Raw genomic sequence first — 15,573 nt, 5'->3', positions numbered from 1 at the left:
CCCGCTCCACCGTCTTCATCTTCCCTGACATTTACTCCTTCCTCTCCCCCCCCTCACCCGCCCACTGATGACATCAGGGCGACAGGCGGGCGAGCCAATCAGAACGCTGTGTTCAGGGGCCGGCACGCGGAGCCCGTTACAGCGGGCCAATGGGGAAGGCTGACGGCGGGCGCGCCCCAACCGCCTCCTCCCGGGGCTGCCGCTGGCCCAGTGGGCGGCGCTTTCCAGTCAGCATGTGGGCGGGGGAGGGCGGGGCCCGGTCGCCGCAGAGGCGTCGACGCCGCTGCCGTCGACGACGTTCCTCAGTCTTCGGGGTGGGCTCGGCGGCGCAGGCCGGCCGGGGGACGCCGGGCGGAGAGCGGCGGGGGTCGGAGCGAGGTCGGGGCGCCGTGGGCGGGCGGTAGAGGGGTGCGGGCGAGGCCAGGGCAGGGTGCGGAGCCTTCGAGCGGGGTCAGGGGGGCAGAGGCCCCGGGCTGTGCGGGGCGGGCGCCGGCTCCGCGGGGCTTGTAGCAGAGGCCTGGGCCGGCCGCCGGGCCGCTTGTCCCCGGGCTTGTTGACGACGACGCTCCCGCGGGAACCTCGCCTGAGGAGGACGCGGCGGCGGCGGCCAGGCCGCGGGAGGCCGCGGAGGATGGAGGAGCGGAAGGAGGAGGGCGAGGCGGAGATTCAGGAGCACGGGCCCGAGCACTGGTTCTCCAAGTGGGAGCGACAGTGCCTGGCCGAGGCCGAGCAGGACGAGCAGCTGTCCCCCGAGCTGCAGGAGGAGGCGGCGGCCGCCGCGCAGCCCGAGCACAAGCAGCAGAAGCTGTGGCATCTCTTCCAGAACTCGGCCACTGCCGTGGCTCAGCTCTACAAAGGTGAGGCCGCGCCGCCATCTTGGCGCCGCCCCGGCCTGCGGAGCTGCCCTTCCGCCCGGCTCCCGGCTCGCTTCCCGGGGCCCCGGTCGCTCCCCGCACCCTGCGGGCACAGCTCGGCGGCGGGGAGGGGACGGCCGCGCCTCGGACCCCTTGTCATCCGACTCGCACGACGCCGACGGAAGAGCGGCCCTGGGAGGGGGAACGACGCTGAGACATGGGGAGACCCCCCGACTTGGAGTACCCCTGGAGGGTGGTCCCCACATACCGGTCCGGGTGTCCCCGGCCGGATCGAGGGGATAGGGGAGGAGTCCCTGTCACAAAATGGCGAAGGAGGCGGTGGGGCGGCCCTATTGTGCCCCGAGTCGGCCTCGGGGCGGAGACTGCGAGGGGCGCCTCCCTGCGCCTGCCAAGTCGCATTTGCAGCTCCGGCTTCGCTGATGTCAGGTTCCCCCTCCTCGACCCAGTAACTCCGGTCTCTCGCTCTTTTGGGATCCCCAAACCCCGAAGAAAATGGCGAAACCTAATATGGCCGTTGCGGAGTGACTGACGCCCAAATAACATTCTCTTCTTTCTCTGTGTCCTTGTGTGTGTCTTTTTATCTCCCCTATTGTTTTTCCCTCCCTTTTTATTTCCAGACCGAGTGTGTCAGCAGCCAGGACTTTCTCTCTGGGTCCCCTTCCAAAACGCAGCCACCGCCGTCACCAACCTCTACAAAGGTAAAGATAACCTTGCTGCAGTGCCAGGCTGAGGGGGAAGGGAGGAAGGACGGGCCGCTTCAGATTGACGGCTGACGTTCTGAGTGTGTTTTCTGTTTCTGCTAACCTTGAATGCTTTGCACATTGAGGTTATCATTGGTGTTCTGGCTAGATGTCTAGAGGCAATTTTTGACAGTCCTCCGCCTTCTCCCTTGGGGGACATGTATGTGACAGTGTCTGAGGGATCTGCTGTTGGCATGTGGTGGGTAGAGGCTGCTGATTATTCTGCAGTGTCTTGAGACATCCCCAGCACCTACCCTTTAGCAAGGACTTAATTTACCAAGTCTTCAAAGTGCTGAGATTGATTGAGACGCTCTGCAGTGGAACACTGGTGAGTCTTGTTCTTTTGGAAAGGCTTCGAGGGAAGATGTGTGTGTGGATCACCGGCCCTTGGAAGATTTGTGAATCTGGCCTCTTAGAGCATGGCAGTTTGAGAGCATTCAGTGAACTCTTGCTGTTTGGGTTAGAGTTGTGCACACTGCCCTGTCTGTAGCAAGTTCATCAGATCTTTTTCAAAAACTGCTTTGTAACTGAGTGTATATTGCTGGCGTCTGAATGAGAGTTTTAAATGGCTTTGTGTTTGGTGCTTTTGGAGTTCATTTTCAGATCTGATTGAAGGTGTACAGGTCTTGCCATTATACTCTTGGTAACAGTAGATTTGACTTTGCATTGTTACAGCTTTGGGAATATCCTTGTGATAAAATTAATTTGGATTTGATTGTTAGTGCACATACTTGTTGCTAAAGTCAAAGGCTTCAAACGTTTAAAAATCCGGTAATGATAATAGAAATTTGTGCAGTTCAGCAAATAATAATTTAGGTTGGAAGATTATGGAGCATCTTTAGTGTCAGGATCTTTTTGTTGTTTGTGGGTTTTTGTTTGTTTTGGAGACAGGATTTCTCTGTAGCTTTGTAGCCTCTCTTGGAACTTTGTCTGTAGACCAGGCTAGTCTTGAACTCAGAGATCCATCCGCCTCTGCCTCCTGAGTGCTGGATTAAAAGTGTGCCACCACTGCCTGGTGAGTGTCAGATTCTTTTTTTTTGTTGTTGTTGTTTTTTTTTTTGTTTTTCGAGACAGGGTTTCTCTGTGGTTTTGGAGCCTGTCCTGGAACTAGTTCTTGTAGACCAGGCTGGTCTCGAACTCACAGAGATCCGCCTGCCTCTGCCTCCCAAGTGCTGGGATTAAAGGCGTGTGCCACCACCACTGGGAGTGTCAGATTCTTGTTGTCAGCATTTTGTAAGAGTTTTAGAGTATACTTGGCAGCTTGAAGGGACAGTAATTTTGAGAACTGTTAACTGTAATGTTAATTTAGGGAACAAGAAACTTATAGTCCAGTCTTACTGAAGAATCAGAAACCGCTTATTTATTGACCTTTTTTGCTTTTGTAAGATAGGGTCTTTTTCACTTTGTAGCCTAGGCTGGCATCAAACTTGTGGTTCTCCAGCTTGTCTGTACAGTGCTCAGATTATAGGTTTACATCTCCATGCCCTGCTAGAAACATAGTTTACGTGATTACTGGTCAGCTTTGATTTTTATATAGCTGGGTTTAAGTTTTAGGGCAGAGTGTTAGGGATGGAGTCTAGGGTCCTCAAAAATGCTAGGCAGTTAGATAGCTGCTGAGTCTCAACCCTAGCCCAAGTTTTATAAGTTTGACTACTGAAAAAATTGATTTTTAGCATCTGTTGGTGCTTGGGGTCTTTGGATAGCTCATGGTTTAAATAGAAACAGAATTTCGAACTAATACTTAAGTTAAAATTTTACCAAATTTTAATTCCTTAGTGTATAATTTGCATACAATAAAATTGCCTTCTAAAAATGTGCCGTTTCATTTTGACACATACATTATTAGCAAATAGAATATATCTTCCCCTCCAGTCCCTGGCAACCAGGTGGCTATATACTTATAAAATAGCTACATCAATTTCACATTGTAGGGTATTAATAGCTCAATGCTTTGCTTTATTTTTTTGAGACAGTCTTTCTGTGTAGATCAGACTGGCCTGGAACTCAGAGGTCTGCCTCTCTGCCTCCTGAGTGGTGGGATTAAAGGCTTGCACCTGCCACTATGTTCTCCCAAAACTCAGTACTTTAATGTTGTAGAGTAATAATTCTGTTATCCTGATAACTAAGGCTTATCACTTTTTGCTTTTGTAGTTTTTGTCTGAAAGGGAAGATATTTTTCTGGTTGCTGGGTCCCTAGCCTAAGCCATATTACTTTCTGATGTGACGTCCCATGACTTGGTGTTGGTGCATGTCCCTCCAGGATTAAAGCTAGAACTTCTCTTTAAAAGATGGGATGAGTTGGGTGTGGCGCACACACCTTTAACCCCAGTAATGGAGAGGCAGAGGCAGACGAATCTCTGATTTTAAGGCCAGTCTGGTCTACAGAGTGAGCCCCAGGATAACCAGGACTACACAGAGAAACCCTGTCTTTCAAAACCAAAACAAACAAAAAACCAAAATTGGTTGTATTCCGAAATAATTTTTTTTTTTTTTTTTGGTTTTTCAAGACACGGTTTACCTATGTCAGCCCTGGAAGTCCTGGAACTCACTCTGTAGACCAGGCTGGCCTTGAACTCTAGAGATCCAGCTGTCTGCCTCTGCCTCCTGAGTACGGGGATTAAAGGTGTGCACCACCACCCCCTCCAGGCTAAAATAATTTTTAGTTGATTACTTCATTTGAAATGCTTATTGCTGGACATTGTGGCTAATGCCTGTAGGAGGTAGGAGGATCACTGAGTTCAAGGCCAGCCTGGGCTCTGTAGGTGAGACTCTTGTTTCCAAATAAGACATGTAGTTCCTGGATTATCGGTGTGAATTGATACTAATAAGTGTCCTGTTAAATAAAATATGCTTTTTACCTCACAGGAATGGATAAATTTTGTATGGAATTAGGTATTTTCAACTCCTAAGTTTTGTTATAAGGAGGGTGAATAATGTACTTTCACACACTCCCACCTTGTCAGAGTGTGACCACTATAGGACAGGAATACAACTCCCCCCCCCCCCCCCAGGGTTTCTCCGTAGCTTTTGGTTCCTGTCCTGGAACTAGCTCTTTTTTTAGATCAGGCTGGCCTCGAACTCACAGAGATCTGCCTGCTTCTGCCTCCCGAGTCCTGGGATTAAAGGCGTGCGCCACCATTGCCCGGCCAGGAATACAACTTTAAGAATATTTTGCTATCTGGGAATTGGAGAAATGGCTCAGTGGTTAAGGACACTGACTGCTTTTCCAGAGGATTCGGGTGCAATTCACATCACCGCAACTGCCTGTAACTCCAGTTTCAGGGGAATCTCACACAGACACACATGCAGGAAAAACATTAATCACATAAAGTAAAAATAAATTATTAAAAAAATATTTGACTATCTTAAATAGAACCGGTAAAATAAGTAATGTCACAAGTAAATTCAACACTAAAAATTTAAGTCAGATTGTTCACAGTTCTGATGATCTACGTAGGTGTTAACTGATTGACAGGAAGACAGACTTTGGAGGGTTCCTCTTAAGTGGACGGTGCTCTCATGTATTTAATGTAATCAAGCATATGATAAACTAAAAATGGCTTATTTTTCCAGCCAGGGAAGAGTGGTGCTCCTTGGTAATTCTTTGATTTGAGCACACAGGGAGATCAGAGTTGGGGTAGAACTCTTTTAAAAGGGTCTTTGGGAACATGCTTATTTGCTTGCTTGTTCATTTATTTATGAGTGTCTTCTTATGTAGCCCAAGATGGCCTTGAGCTTGAGTATTTGAATAATTTACTGCCCCTCCCCCCCTTTTTTAAAGAGGTCCTTTTTCTGAAAGGCTCTGTCTTCTTATTTGACAAACTATGCCCCTGATTTAGACATAACCAGATCTCCAGGTTAGAAATGTTGAACTGCAGTCTGGTAGGATTGATGATGGATGACCATGATTCAGACTTAAAGCCTCAGTTTTACCATTGTGTGAATCCTTACAGACCCAGCTTCGTTCTCCGCTAGTGTCTTTTTGGAGTCATACCTGATTCTGTTAGTTGTTTTTATCTGAATCCTTTGAGGAACTGGATAATTATGCTTTTGTTTCTTGGTCAGGGCTCCTTTGATTCTGAAAGTCTTGTGAGAAGACAGGGTGAAAAGCAGAGTTGGGTATGGTGCACCATGGCAGAGGAAAGGAGAAGCACAAAATATTTTCAAGTTACATTTATTTACTTAGTATGTGTTGCATGTGTGTGCAGAAATCAAGGACACAACTTTGGGGAGTTGGTTCTCTCAAACATGCATCAAAACCAGGTCATAAGGCTTGGTGGCAAGGACATTTGCCTGCTGAACCTATTCACTGACCCTCAGGGATCTTTTTAATTGTCAGTAAGCTTTTGAAAAATTGAGCATGCTGTGTTGGTTTAGTTGGGATATGGCCAGAAGGAATTGGAAAAGAAAAGCAAGTTAGTTTTGTCTCCGTGTTGAGGACTGCAAATATGGCTTGTTGATGAGAGACCCTGGACCTTTTATGCCAGATCTGTCAAATTGTCTGCTGCTTTTGGGGGGTTAGACAAGAAAATTCTGATGACTGGTTCCCAAGAACCAGTGATCATTCCAAAGAGAACAGCATGCCTTAAATGTTGGTTCCTTGGCATAGTATGAATTTTATGTCTTCAACTGAAGGGAGTGAAGTGGTTGTTCCATTCTGCGTAGGTGCTCAACCTGCTTTACTTTGTTGAGGGTAGTGGTGTTGGATCTGGAACCCAGTTTGCAGTGATCTGCCATAGAGCTGCACCACCAGCCACGTGTCTGCTTCTCGTCGACCTCATTTCCTTGGGTGATTTGTTTCCATTTTGGTCTCTTGGTTCCTCATTAGGAAGGTATTGCATATAAATCTTTTTTTTTTTTTTTTTTTTTTGAGGCAGTGTTCTTGCTGTGTGGCTTAGGGTGGTTTCCAGTCAGTATACCCAACCACTAGGATCATAGACATGCTATCATGTCTCTGAATTCTTTGGCTTGGAGAACCATAACTCCTTAAGATTGGATTGGTGGTTGTCATTCAGGACAAGGTTAGCCTGAGTGCCTTATAGAACACTTAGTCTGGGCTGCGAGTTAGTGCCCTGTTTATTAACCTTTCAGAACCACAGAGAATCACTTCTCAAATCCCCGCCCCCCATTATTTCTAGTCTAGCCTGGCCTCCTGCTTCCTTTTTAGCTGTTGATGACCTTGAGTTTGAGATCGTCCACCTTCCTGGGACAACAGACTTGTGTTATCAAAGTCAGTGTATTCCATGCTGGGTATCAAACCTAGTCTATCAGCTGAGCTGCATTTCCCAGCTCCAGTTGTGTTTGTTTATTATTTTATTTATTTTTTGTTTTGTTTTTTGAGAAACATCTCATCACATAACTCTGCCTGGCATGGAGCTGACTTTGTAGACCAGTACAGCTTCAAACTCTGATTATCCTGCCTCCACAGTGCTGACATTAATGATGGACCACTACATCTGGCTTAGTTTTTGTTTGTTTCTTTGTTTGTTCTTGAATTTTCTGTTTTTGTTTTTTGTTACACTGTCTTATGTGCTATGTGGCCCTGGGCTGTCTTAAATTGTGGCAGTCCTGCCTCGGTCTCCCAAGTGCTGGGATTGATTTATAAGTGTTGTGTGCCAGCATTCCTGGTCAGTTTTTTTCCTCCCTTCCCCTCCCCTCCCTTCTCCTTCCTTCTGTTTTCTTCTCTTCTCTAAGTTGTCTTTGAAGCATGGGTTAGGTAGAAGTCTGTCACATTGAGAGCTTTCTCTTGATACTGCATACTTTGAGTTGTTGTGTATCTGCTTAGTAGTATTGAAGGATAGGTGGAGCTTCATGCTTCAGAATCTGCTACAGCACAAGCGCTTCGTTTTGTGTTTGGCATTTAGGGGGTATTCAAATGTTGACAGTGCTGGTGATCAGGTTTTAACTGTTTCAATTATTTTGCATAGTGCAAAGTGCTTAATATGAAAAGGACTAATTCTAGTATTTTTTTTGTCTTCTAAAGTTGCATATGTCAATAAACTTTGCAGTGTGCATTCCTTTTTTTTTTTTAACAAACAAATTAAATCTCATGTTACATTCTCTCTCTCTTTGGTTTTTCAAGACATGGTTTCTGTTTCTCTATGTGTAGTTCTGGCTGTCCTGGAACTCAATTTGTAGACCAAACTGTCTTGAACTCACAGAGATCTGCTTGCCTCTGCCTCCAGAGTGCTGGGATTAAAGGTGTGCACCACCACCACCCCTCACATCTTGTTTCTAACAATCATTTCAATTCAGTGTGGCCAGTTTGGACTTAACCTTTCATCTGTACTCCAGAGGTGAATGGGCATAATGAAAATCTGGTACACGTTGGGGAGTGCCTATAATAATAGTCAGAGAGTGATTTGCCTGGAGTAGACGGTAAAGGTCTTGTGACTCTATTGTAAAGCGTACCAAACTTTGAAGCTTTTTATTATTTTGTCATCTTTTCTTTTTGAGACAAGATGTTGCTATATAACAAATATTTTAGGCTTTCTTGGAACTCACCATGCAGCTCAGGCTGGCCCTGAACTTGCTGTAGTTCTTTTGCCTTGTGTTAGGATTGCAGGTGTTTGTCACCATTCTGTCTTTAAATTTTATAGGATACAAGCATTTTCAGGTCAGTGAAATGGTTCAGTTGTTAAAAGTGCTTGTTCCCAAGTCTGAGGACCTGAGTTTGCTTTCCGCGATCCATAAGGTGGAAGTGTTAACTCCTATGGTTGTCTTGACCTCTGAGCTTGTGTCCATATACATCTAAGTAAATAAGTTGGCTTTATTGGTGTGGACCAATTGATCTCCTAAGTTGTAGGCTATATATAGGAATAACTTGATTTGGTGACCTGCTTTGTGTTTTTTCCTTGTTGTTTATGTGTGTGACTTATGTCCATATCTATAGTTTTGTGTTGAGCTTGGTTTTATGTTAGTGCTACTTTGAAATGTAGAAGAGCTCGTACTAACTTGCTACAGAATTCTTGTCTAGAATTGAATGGCTTATTGAGAATTAGTACACCTAGCTAGGTGTGGGATTATACAAGTTAGTTGCTTAGGACTAAGTTACATGACATGTTCTGTTCCTATATCAAATGTGGAGAAAACTTTGTTCAACACATAGTTATCCAGACAAAAACTTGGAGTAATTTAGGGAGCGGGGAAGGACAGGGATGCTTATAGCCATAAGTAGCTGCTGTGATTCTCTCCTGGTTCCCATCTTTTGTTCTGGGTGAAGATTAGAAAAGCACATAGGAGGTGAAAAAGAAGTTCTTAGTTTTTGGTACTAATTTCTTAGGGACTACAGGAGAGTTGTGTTCCTAAAATAATTGGAAAAAGTTTCATTTTGACTTTTAACCCAGATCCTTATGTTCCTAATAAAAACATTACTTTGGTGCTGGTGATATAGCTCAGTTAGTTGAATGCTTGTCTAGCATGCTCAGTGGTCCTGGATCAAATACAGCACCTCATAAACGAGGCATGGTGGCATATGCCAGTAAACCCAGCTTTCAGGAGATGGAGGCAAAAGGATAAGAAGTTTAAGACCATTCTTGTTATAAGTGAATGGCATTGCAGGTCAGCCTAGGTTAATGAGACCCTGTCTAAAAAAACAAAACCTAAATACCTATTTTTCCTATTTGTTGAATTGTAGATGGTCAGTGTAAATTTAAATTTCAGTATTTTGTGGCTAGCAATTTTCTTTAGAAGTGTTGTTTTGTTCTAGTATTGTGTCCTAGGCTTGTAAAGAAGACTCATTTATTTATTTATTTAAAATTGAAGAAGTGGATTTTTGGTGACGGAACTCTGCCTCTTAACCTAGCTTTGGATAGGCCCTTTGAGTCTCAGTTCCAGTTCCTCAGTTGGGATACCTGCTTTGCTGACTCACAAAGTTTTGTATTTAAAAAAAACATTAAAGGTCTGATGTACTCAGTGGCAGAATATGGATATAGCATGTGCAAGATTTGAACTTGAGCACCAAAACCCTGATGAATTTTGGCTCTGTGAATTATGTATGAAGGTGCTGCATAGATTGTTTCTAGTGCATGCCACTGCTGTTCTAGGAAATCCAGACTTTAAACGTCTATTTGGAAAGCATTTTTTAAATAGAGCATGGATTGTTCACTGTGACTCAAGTAATAAGGGCGTGTATTGTAGTTAAAGGGTAGGTTGGCAGTTTGATGCTCTGAAGCTTTACCTTGAGGTTTATGGTCCTTTTCCAATAATGACTTTGATTTTAGTAAACTAGTTCTGGACACAAGGCTATCCCACAATTTTTTGTGCCCTGGGTTTTTGAATAAGAGATCTGAAGCCTACAGGTGCAGATGTGTTCATCAAAACAGTGTTCTGTTATTAAATTTAACTTATTTTTGAAAGATAAATCTTCCCCATTTTCTTAAGCACAAAACTCTCCGGTTAGGAGAAATAAAGAAAAACCTTCCTTTAAGTAGAGCAGATTTCTTTTCTTTTTTAAATTTTACTTATTTATATTTTATGTATGAGTGTTCTGCATGGATACCTGCATGCCAGAAGAGAGCATCAGATCTCATTATAGATAGTTGTGAGCCACCATGTGGTTGCTGGGAATTAAACTCAGGACTTTTGGAAGAGCAGCCAGTGTAATCACTGGGCCATCTCTCCAACTCTAGCAGTTTGTTTTGTTTTGTCTTGTTTTTGTTTCTTTTTGAGACAGAGGGTGGGTTTTCTAAAAACCTGATTGCTTGGGTTTTATATTTTTCTTTGGCCCCAAGGGATGATGCTTGATTTTCTTTCTTTCTTTCTTTCTTTCTTTCTTTCTTTCTTTCTTTCTTTCTTTCTTTCTTTTTCTTTCTTTTTTTTTCGAGACAGGGTTTCTCTGTAGCTTTGGTGCCTGTCCTGAAACTAGCTCTTGTAGAGCAGGCTGGTCTCGAACTTACAGAGATCCGCCTGCCTCTGCCTTCTGAGTGCTGGGATTAAAGGCATGCGCCACCACCGCCCGATGCTTGATTTTCTTAACAGACTGCTTAGTTCTTTCAGAATTACTGAAACTCTCAACAGAGCTTTTCAAGTTCATCTGAGGTTTATCTACTTCTTAAAAATATTTATTTATTTACTTATTATGTATACAATATTCTGTCTGTGTGTATGCCTGCAGGCCAGAAGAGGGTACCAGATCTCATTCATTACAGATGGTTGTGAGCCACCATGTAGTTGCTGGGAATTGAACTCAGGACCTTTGGAAGAGCAGGCAATGCTCTTAACCACTGAGCCATCTCTCAAGCCCGGTTTATCTACTTTTTAAGGATGCCTTTCCCATCTTTCCTCCAAGAGTTGGAAAGTGCTGTGTGTGTAACCTTCATGAATACTGTCTTCATGTCTATTCTTATTTTTGAGGAAATGAGAAAGCAGCAGATATTGATTTGGTTGATGGTGATTTGGATTCTAGAAGTGATACTGGAGAAATGATCTCACTCTTGAGTTTTTTGTTTTGTTTTTTTTTCCTTTGGATTTTCGAGGTGGAGGCAGGCGGATCTCTGGGAGTTCGAGGCCAGCCTGGTCTACAAGAGCTAGTTCCGGGACAGGCACCAAAGCTACAGAGAAACCCTGTCTCGAAAAACCAAAAAAAAAAAAAAAAAAAAAAAAAAAAGAGACTGGACCTAGCTGGGCGGTGGTGGCACATGTCTTTAATCCTAACACTCAGGAGGCAGAGGCAGGTGAATCTCTGTGAGTTTGAGGCCAGCATGGCCTACAGAGTGAGTTTCAGGACATGCTCCAAAGCTACAGAGAAACCCTGTCTTGAAAAACCAAAATGGGTGGGGGAGAAGGGGGTAGACTCTGCGACTGGACCTATCCCAGTTGTTATTCCACCTTTTTTTTTTTTTTTTTTTTTCCCCTTAAAGATAGGAACTCTGTGGTCTTTGGCTCTGGAACTCATTTTGTAGACCAGGTTGACTTCGATATCACAGATACCCACTTGCTTCTGCCTCCAGAGTTCTGTGATTAAAGAGTGTACAAGATTTGCCATCTACTACAGAGAAAGTCTTGTTGCAGAGTTCTGCTTATACAGCTGTCATGTGGGATTTCCCTCTGTATGCTTTGATTACCATTGATTAATAAAGAAACTGCTTTGGACCTATAGCAGGGCAGAAGAGAGGTGGGGGGGGGCGGAAACTAAACTGAATGCTGGGAGAAAGAAGGTGGAGTTGAGAGATGCCATGTAGCAGCCAGAGGGAAAAGACGCATGCTATTAGCTGGAATCTTGCTGGTAGGCCACGAGCCTTGTGGTAAAATATAAAATAATAAATGGGCTAATTTATTATGTAAGAGCTTGCTAGGAATATGCTAGAGTCATTGGCCAAGCAGTGTTTTAAATAATATAGTTTCTCTGTGATTATTTTGGGTCTGAGCGGCCAGGAACGAACAAGCTACCTCCTACAACACAGCTGTACTCTTGTCATCCTGCATTTGACCATGAAAACTGGGGATTGAGGCCAAGACTTGCATGCTAAGCTAGTCTTTGCCCTATTTAACTACTATTACTGCTTTGTTGTTGTTGTTTTAATTCAGATTTATTCACCTTGGGATCTCTGATGTCTGGATGATTTGTCTTAGTGGGACAAACCTCTTTGTTGTATGATTTTTCTTTTTTCCTGTTAGAGGCTACTATGTAGTTTGAGGCCAGCCAGGGTACGTAGTGAGATCTTGTCTCCTAAAATAAAATATACTCCATGTGTTTTACTAGCTCAGACTTCAATTGGAGGGACTTTTAAACTTTGAGATATTGTTTTCTAACTACATAGAAAAACTGAATGCCTGGGTTTATTTTGCTGAACTGAGTTTCAGTATACACTGGGAGGCTCATCTGGGAAAATTTAAGGCAAGGGAATAGTTATGACTTACAAAAATACGCTGGTTGGAAGCAGACTGCAAATATATTGAGGGTGGTGAGTGAAGTTTTTTGGTTTACTTGTAATAGGGACACAGTACTCATTCAAGAGTGGATAGGTTTCTTTATTTCTCAAGTTAACACCTACTACTCTAAAATAGGCTAAAGTTTGACAAGTTACTTTGGCTAAAGAACAGTTCTTCCTTTTTTTTTTTTTTTTTTTTTTTTGGTTTTTCGAGACAGGGTTTCTCTGTGGCTTTGGAGCCTGTCTTGGAACTAGCTCTGTAGACCAGGCTGGTCTCGAACTCACAGAGATCCACCTGCCTCTGCCTCCCAAGTGCTGGGATTAAAGGCGTGCGCCACCATCGCCCGGCCCAGTTCTTCCATTTTTGTATGTGGTGTTTATCTTTTTGACAGGGGTTGGAAGTAAGGTTTAGAATTATGTCTTGAACTTTAGACTTAGAATATAGACTTAGAAGATTACATGTTTAATGTTTTAAACATTACTATGGTATATTTTGGATTAAAAGACTGCTCATAGCTTATTCATTTTGGTTAAGTGCAAAGTGGGTTTCTTTAGGAGCAAATATAGTACAACTGTGATGATAACTGTATATTTTCCTTTTCTTTTTATTTCTAATAGAAAGCGTGGATACCCATCAGCGAAGTTTTGATATTGGAATTCAGATTGGCTATCAACGACGCAATAAGGATGTGCTGGCCTGGGTTAAAAAGCGCAGAAGAACTATTCGTAGAGAAGATTTGATCAGCTTCCTGTGTGGAAAGGTTCCTCCACCACGGAACTCTAGAGCTCCCCCAAGACTGACTGTAGTGTCCCCTAACCGAGCTACTTCAACGGAAACTAGCTCATCTGTAGAGACTGATTTGCAACCCTTCCGGGAAGCCATAGCTCTGCATGGTAAAGCCGTTTAAACATATTTCTTTGGAAAATGGTTAAGGGTGTGCCTGTGGACCCATTTTCATGTTTAGGGTTAGGTCCAGATATATTGTCTGTTTTTGTCTATATAGTAAATCCTGGTTCTAGAAGTGTTGAAATAGAATGCAAGCTACAAGCATACATTGGCAGCCCATCTGACGGGTTAGTTTGAGCTTATTAGTATTATAGTAATTATTTCTGCACCACTGATTAGAATTTATTGTTTTGCACCCACATATTGTACATGTTTTCTTAGTCTTTTTGAGTCAAGGGGGAAGTCCTTGTGTCTTAAGAATTCTGTTAGTTACAGTTGCTTGGAGTGCTTGGTCCATGATAGTCAAGTAAGACAGGAATTGTTGGAATTTGTTAACATGGAAAACAGGGACTACCTTTAACACCTTTGGTTATCTAGTATAGAGAGTGAGTTGGTAGCCCAGGGGAAAGAGGTTGGAGAAGTCATACTCCCTCTGCTGCTGTTCCTCAAACCTTTATTGTTTAGGTGGATAGGATTGTGAGAGGTATAGCCAATGGCCAAGTCATCACTATTTCCCAGGCCAAATCTGTCATGCAGATGTGTTTTTGGCTCAGAGGATCTAGATATTAGAGAGATGGGGAAATGTTTTCAGTGATAAATTTGCTGTTACTGTCTACTACAGACTTCCATAGGAAATAGAGAGGGCTATTTACTTTGTGACATGTTAAACTGCTGTGACTTGTTTGAAACCAAGATGGACACATGATCAAACAGGTGACTAGCCAGGTAGAAGTGAGTCAGGTCATGCGTCCTGTTGACAGCTAACATTTTTAGGCCATAGAAATGGTCATAGGTCTTTAAGGCTAACCTGCTAATAAACAGTGTGATATGTCTAAATGGCTTCTATATCTTGGAAATTTTAATCTCTCCAGAGACCATACGTCCTTTGGCAACCTTTTCTAATTTACTTTGTTTCTTGTATCCCTAGTGAAAAGATGAGAGCTGGAAAAGCGTTGCCTCCCTCCACACCATTTCAGATTTCCTTGCTAGTTAAAGCACTTATTCCAAGAAGAAATTTATATGAATGCGATACCTATGATTTCATACTTTTTTTGATATTATTACTATTTAGGTAGTTTTTCCCCCCTACTGTATTAGTGTGTCACATACTTCCTTTTAAATTTGGAAAAGCAATTAGAGGTGTATAATATGTCAGATTGATTTAGTGAATGGCAGCATACGATATAGTTTCCTCTCAAATATTGTCATTTTTTTATGATTGAATTCATACTTCAAATATTTTTCCTACATACTAGTATCCTACAGAGCCAGTTTTACAAATCAAGCCTTGCTTTCTAGCTAATAGTGTCAGGATATATTAGTAAAAGGCAGCCCAGATTCCATGAGGAAACTCTTATCCTAAGTGCCAGTGTGTTTTTTTTCAGATCCAATTTGTTCAACCTGTGATTTATTATTTTTTGAACTTTGAGAGTCTTGTAAGATATAGTTGTAGAAAGGACTATTACTTATGCTTAAGTTATGAGGGCATTAATAAATGTAAGTATAAAACCAGTAAAAATAAATTTTACCTATGGTGAAATCACAGTAAAATAACTAATTCAGTACATATTTGAGCAGAGCGTATTCTTTGTTTTTTTGTTTTGTTTGAAACAGTGTACCCTTGACAGGTTCGTACCTCTAAAGTCATGTAGTTAAACAGTTTTGGGTTAAAGTTTTAGGGCCTCTTCAAAGAATTTTTAGAAACAATTATACTTGAATGTCGTGTTCTAATGGCTGTCAGTTTACTGAGGAGAGGGCTAGGCTAGTCTTATTGAAGATTTAAATGAGGGTATTTGGATTAGTCAGAGGGCATTGTTAATTAAATGGTAAGGTAGGCAAATGACTATGATATTCTTATCTGATTTGTATTGAACTCTTAAGGTGATTATTTGGAAACATCTTAATTGGATAGAGATACCAGAGTTTTTTGTGGATTATTTGCATAGTCAATTTTGAAATATAAGGTCAAATTACGAGTTTTTAGAGTACTTCGTTGGATTTATTGAAGGGTGAGTCTAAATTCATGAAATTTTAGAGCAAGGAGGAATGGAAAAAGAGTATGGCGAGGCAGAAATTTGTGTTTGCAATGGAAGCAAACATCATGTTCTTCATCATTTTATGAAAGGGACAACTTCCCTCTT

General features: G+C 42.8%; 1 protein-coding gene and 1 pseudogene across 1 annotated transcript in view; one reads left to right on the top strand and one right to left on the bottom strand.

The window, feature by feature from the left end:
* The first annotated feature begins 366 nt into the window (after positions 1-366).
* Positions 367-15,573, top strand: part of Hapstr1 (HUWE1 associated protein modifying stress responses) — a 29,321-nt gene continuing 14,114 nt past the window's right edge. Inside the window, exons 1-3 of the mRNA XM_057776433.1 lie at positions 367-857; positions 1,493-1,573; positions 13,105-13,380. Of these exons, the coding sequence (XP_057632416.1) occupies positions 632-857; positions 1,493-1,573; positions 13,105-13,380 (583 nt within the window). The 5' untranslated portion in view covers positions 367-631. The remainder of the gene's footprint in view (positions 858-1,492; positions 1,574-13,104; positions 13,381-15,573) is intronic.
* LOC130877304 (60S ribosomal protein L39-like) lies at positions 5,563-5,725 on the bottom strand (annotated as a pseudogene).

This window comes from Chionomys nivalis, chromosome 7 (assembly GCF_950005125.1).
Source record: "Chionomys nivalis chromosome 7, mChiNiv1.1, whole genome shotgun sequence".
In the NCBI taxonomy this organism is placed as follows: domain Eukaryota; kingdom Metazoa; phylum Chordata; class Mammalia; order Rodentia; family Cricetidae; genus Chionomys; species Chionomys nivalis.
This window is presented reverse-complemented; position numbering and strand designations above follow the sequence as displayed.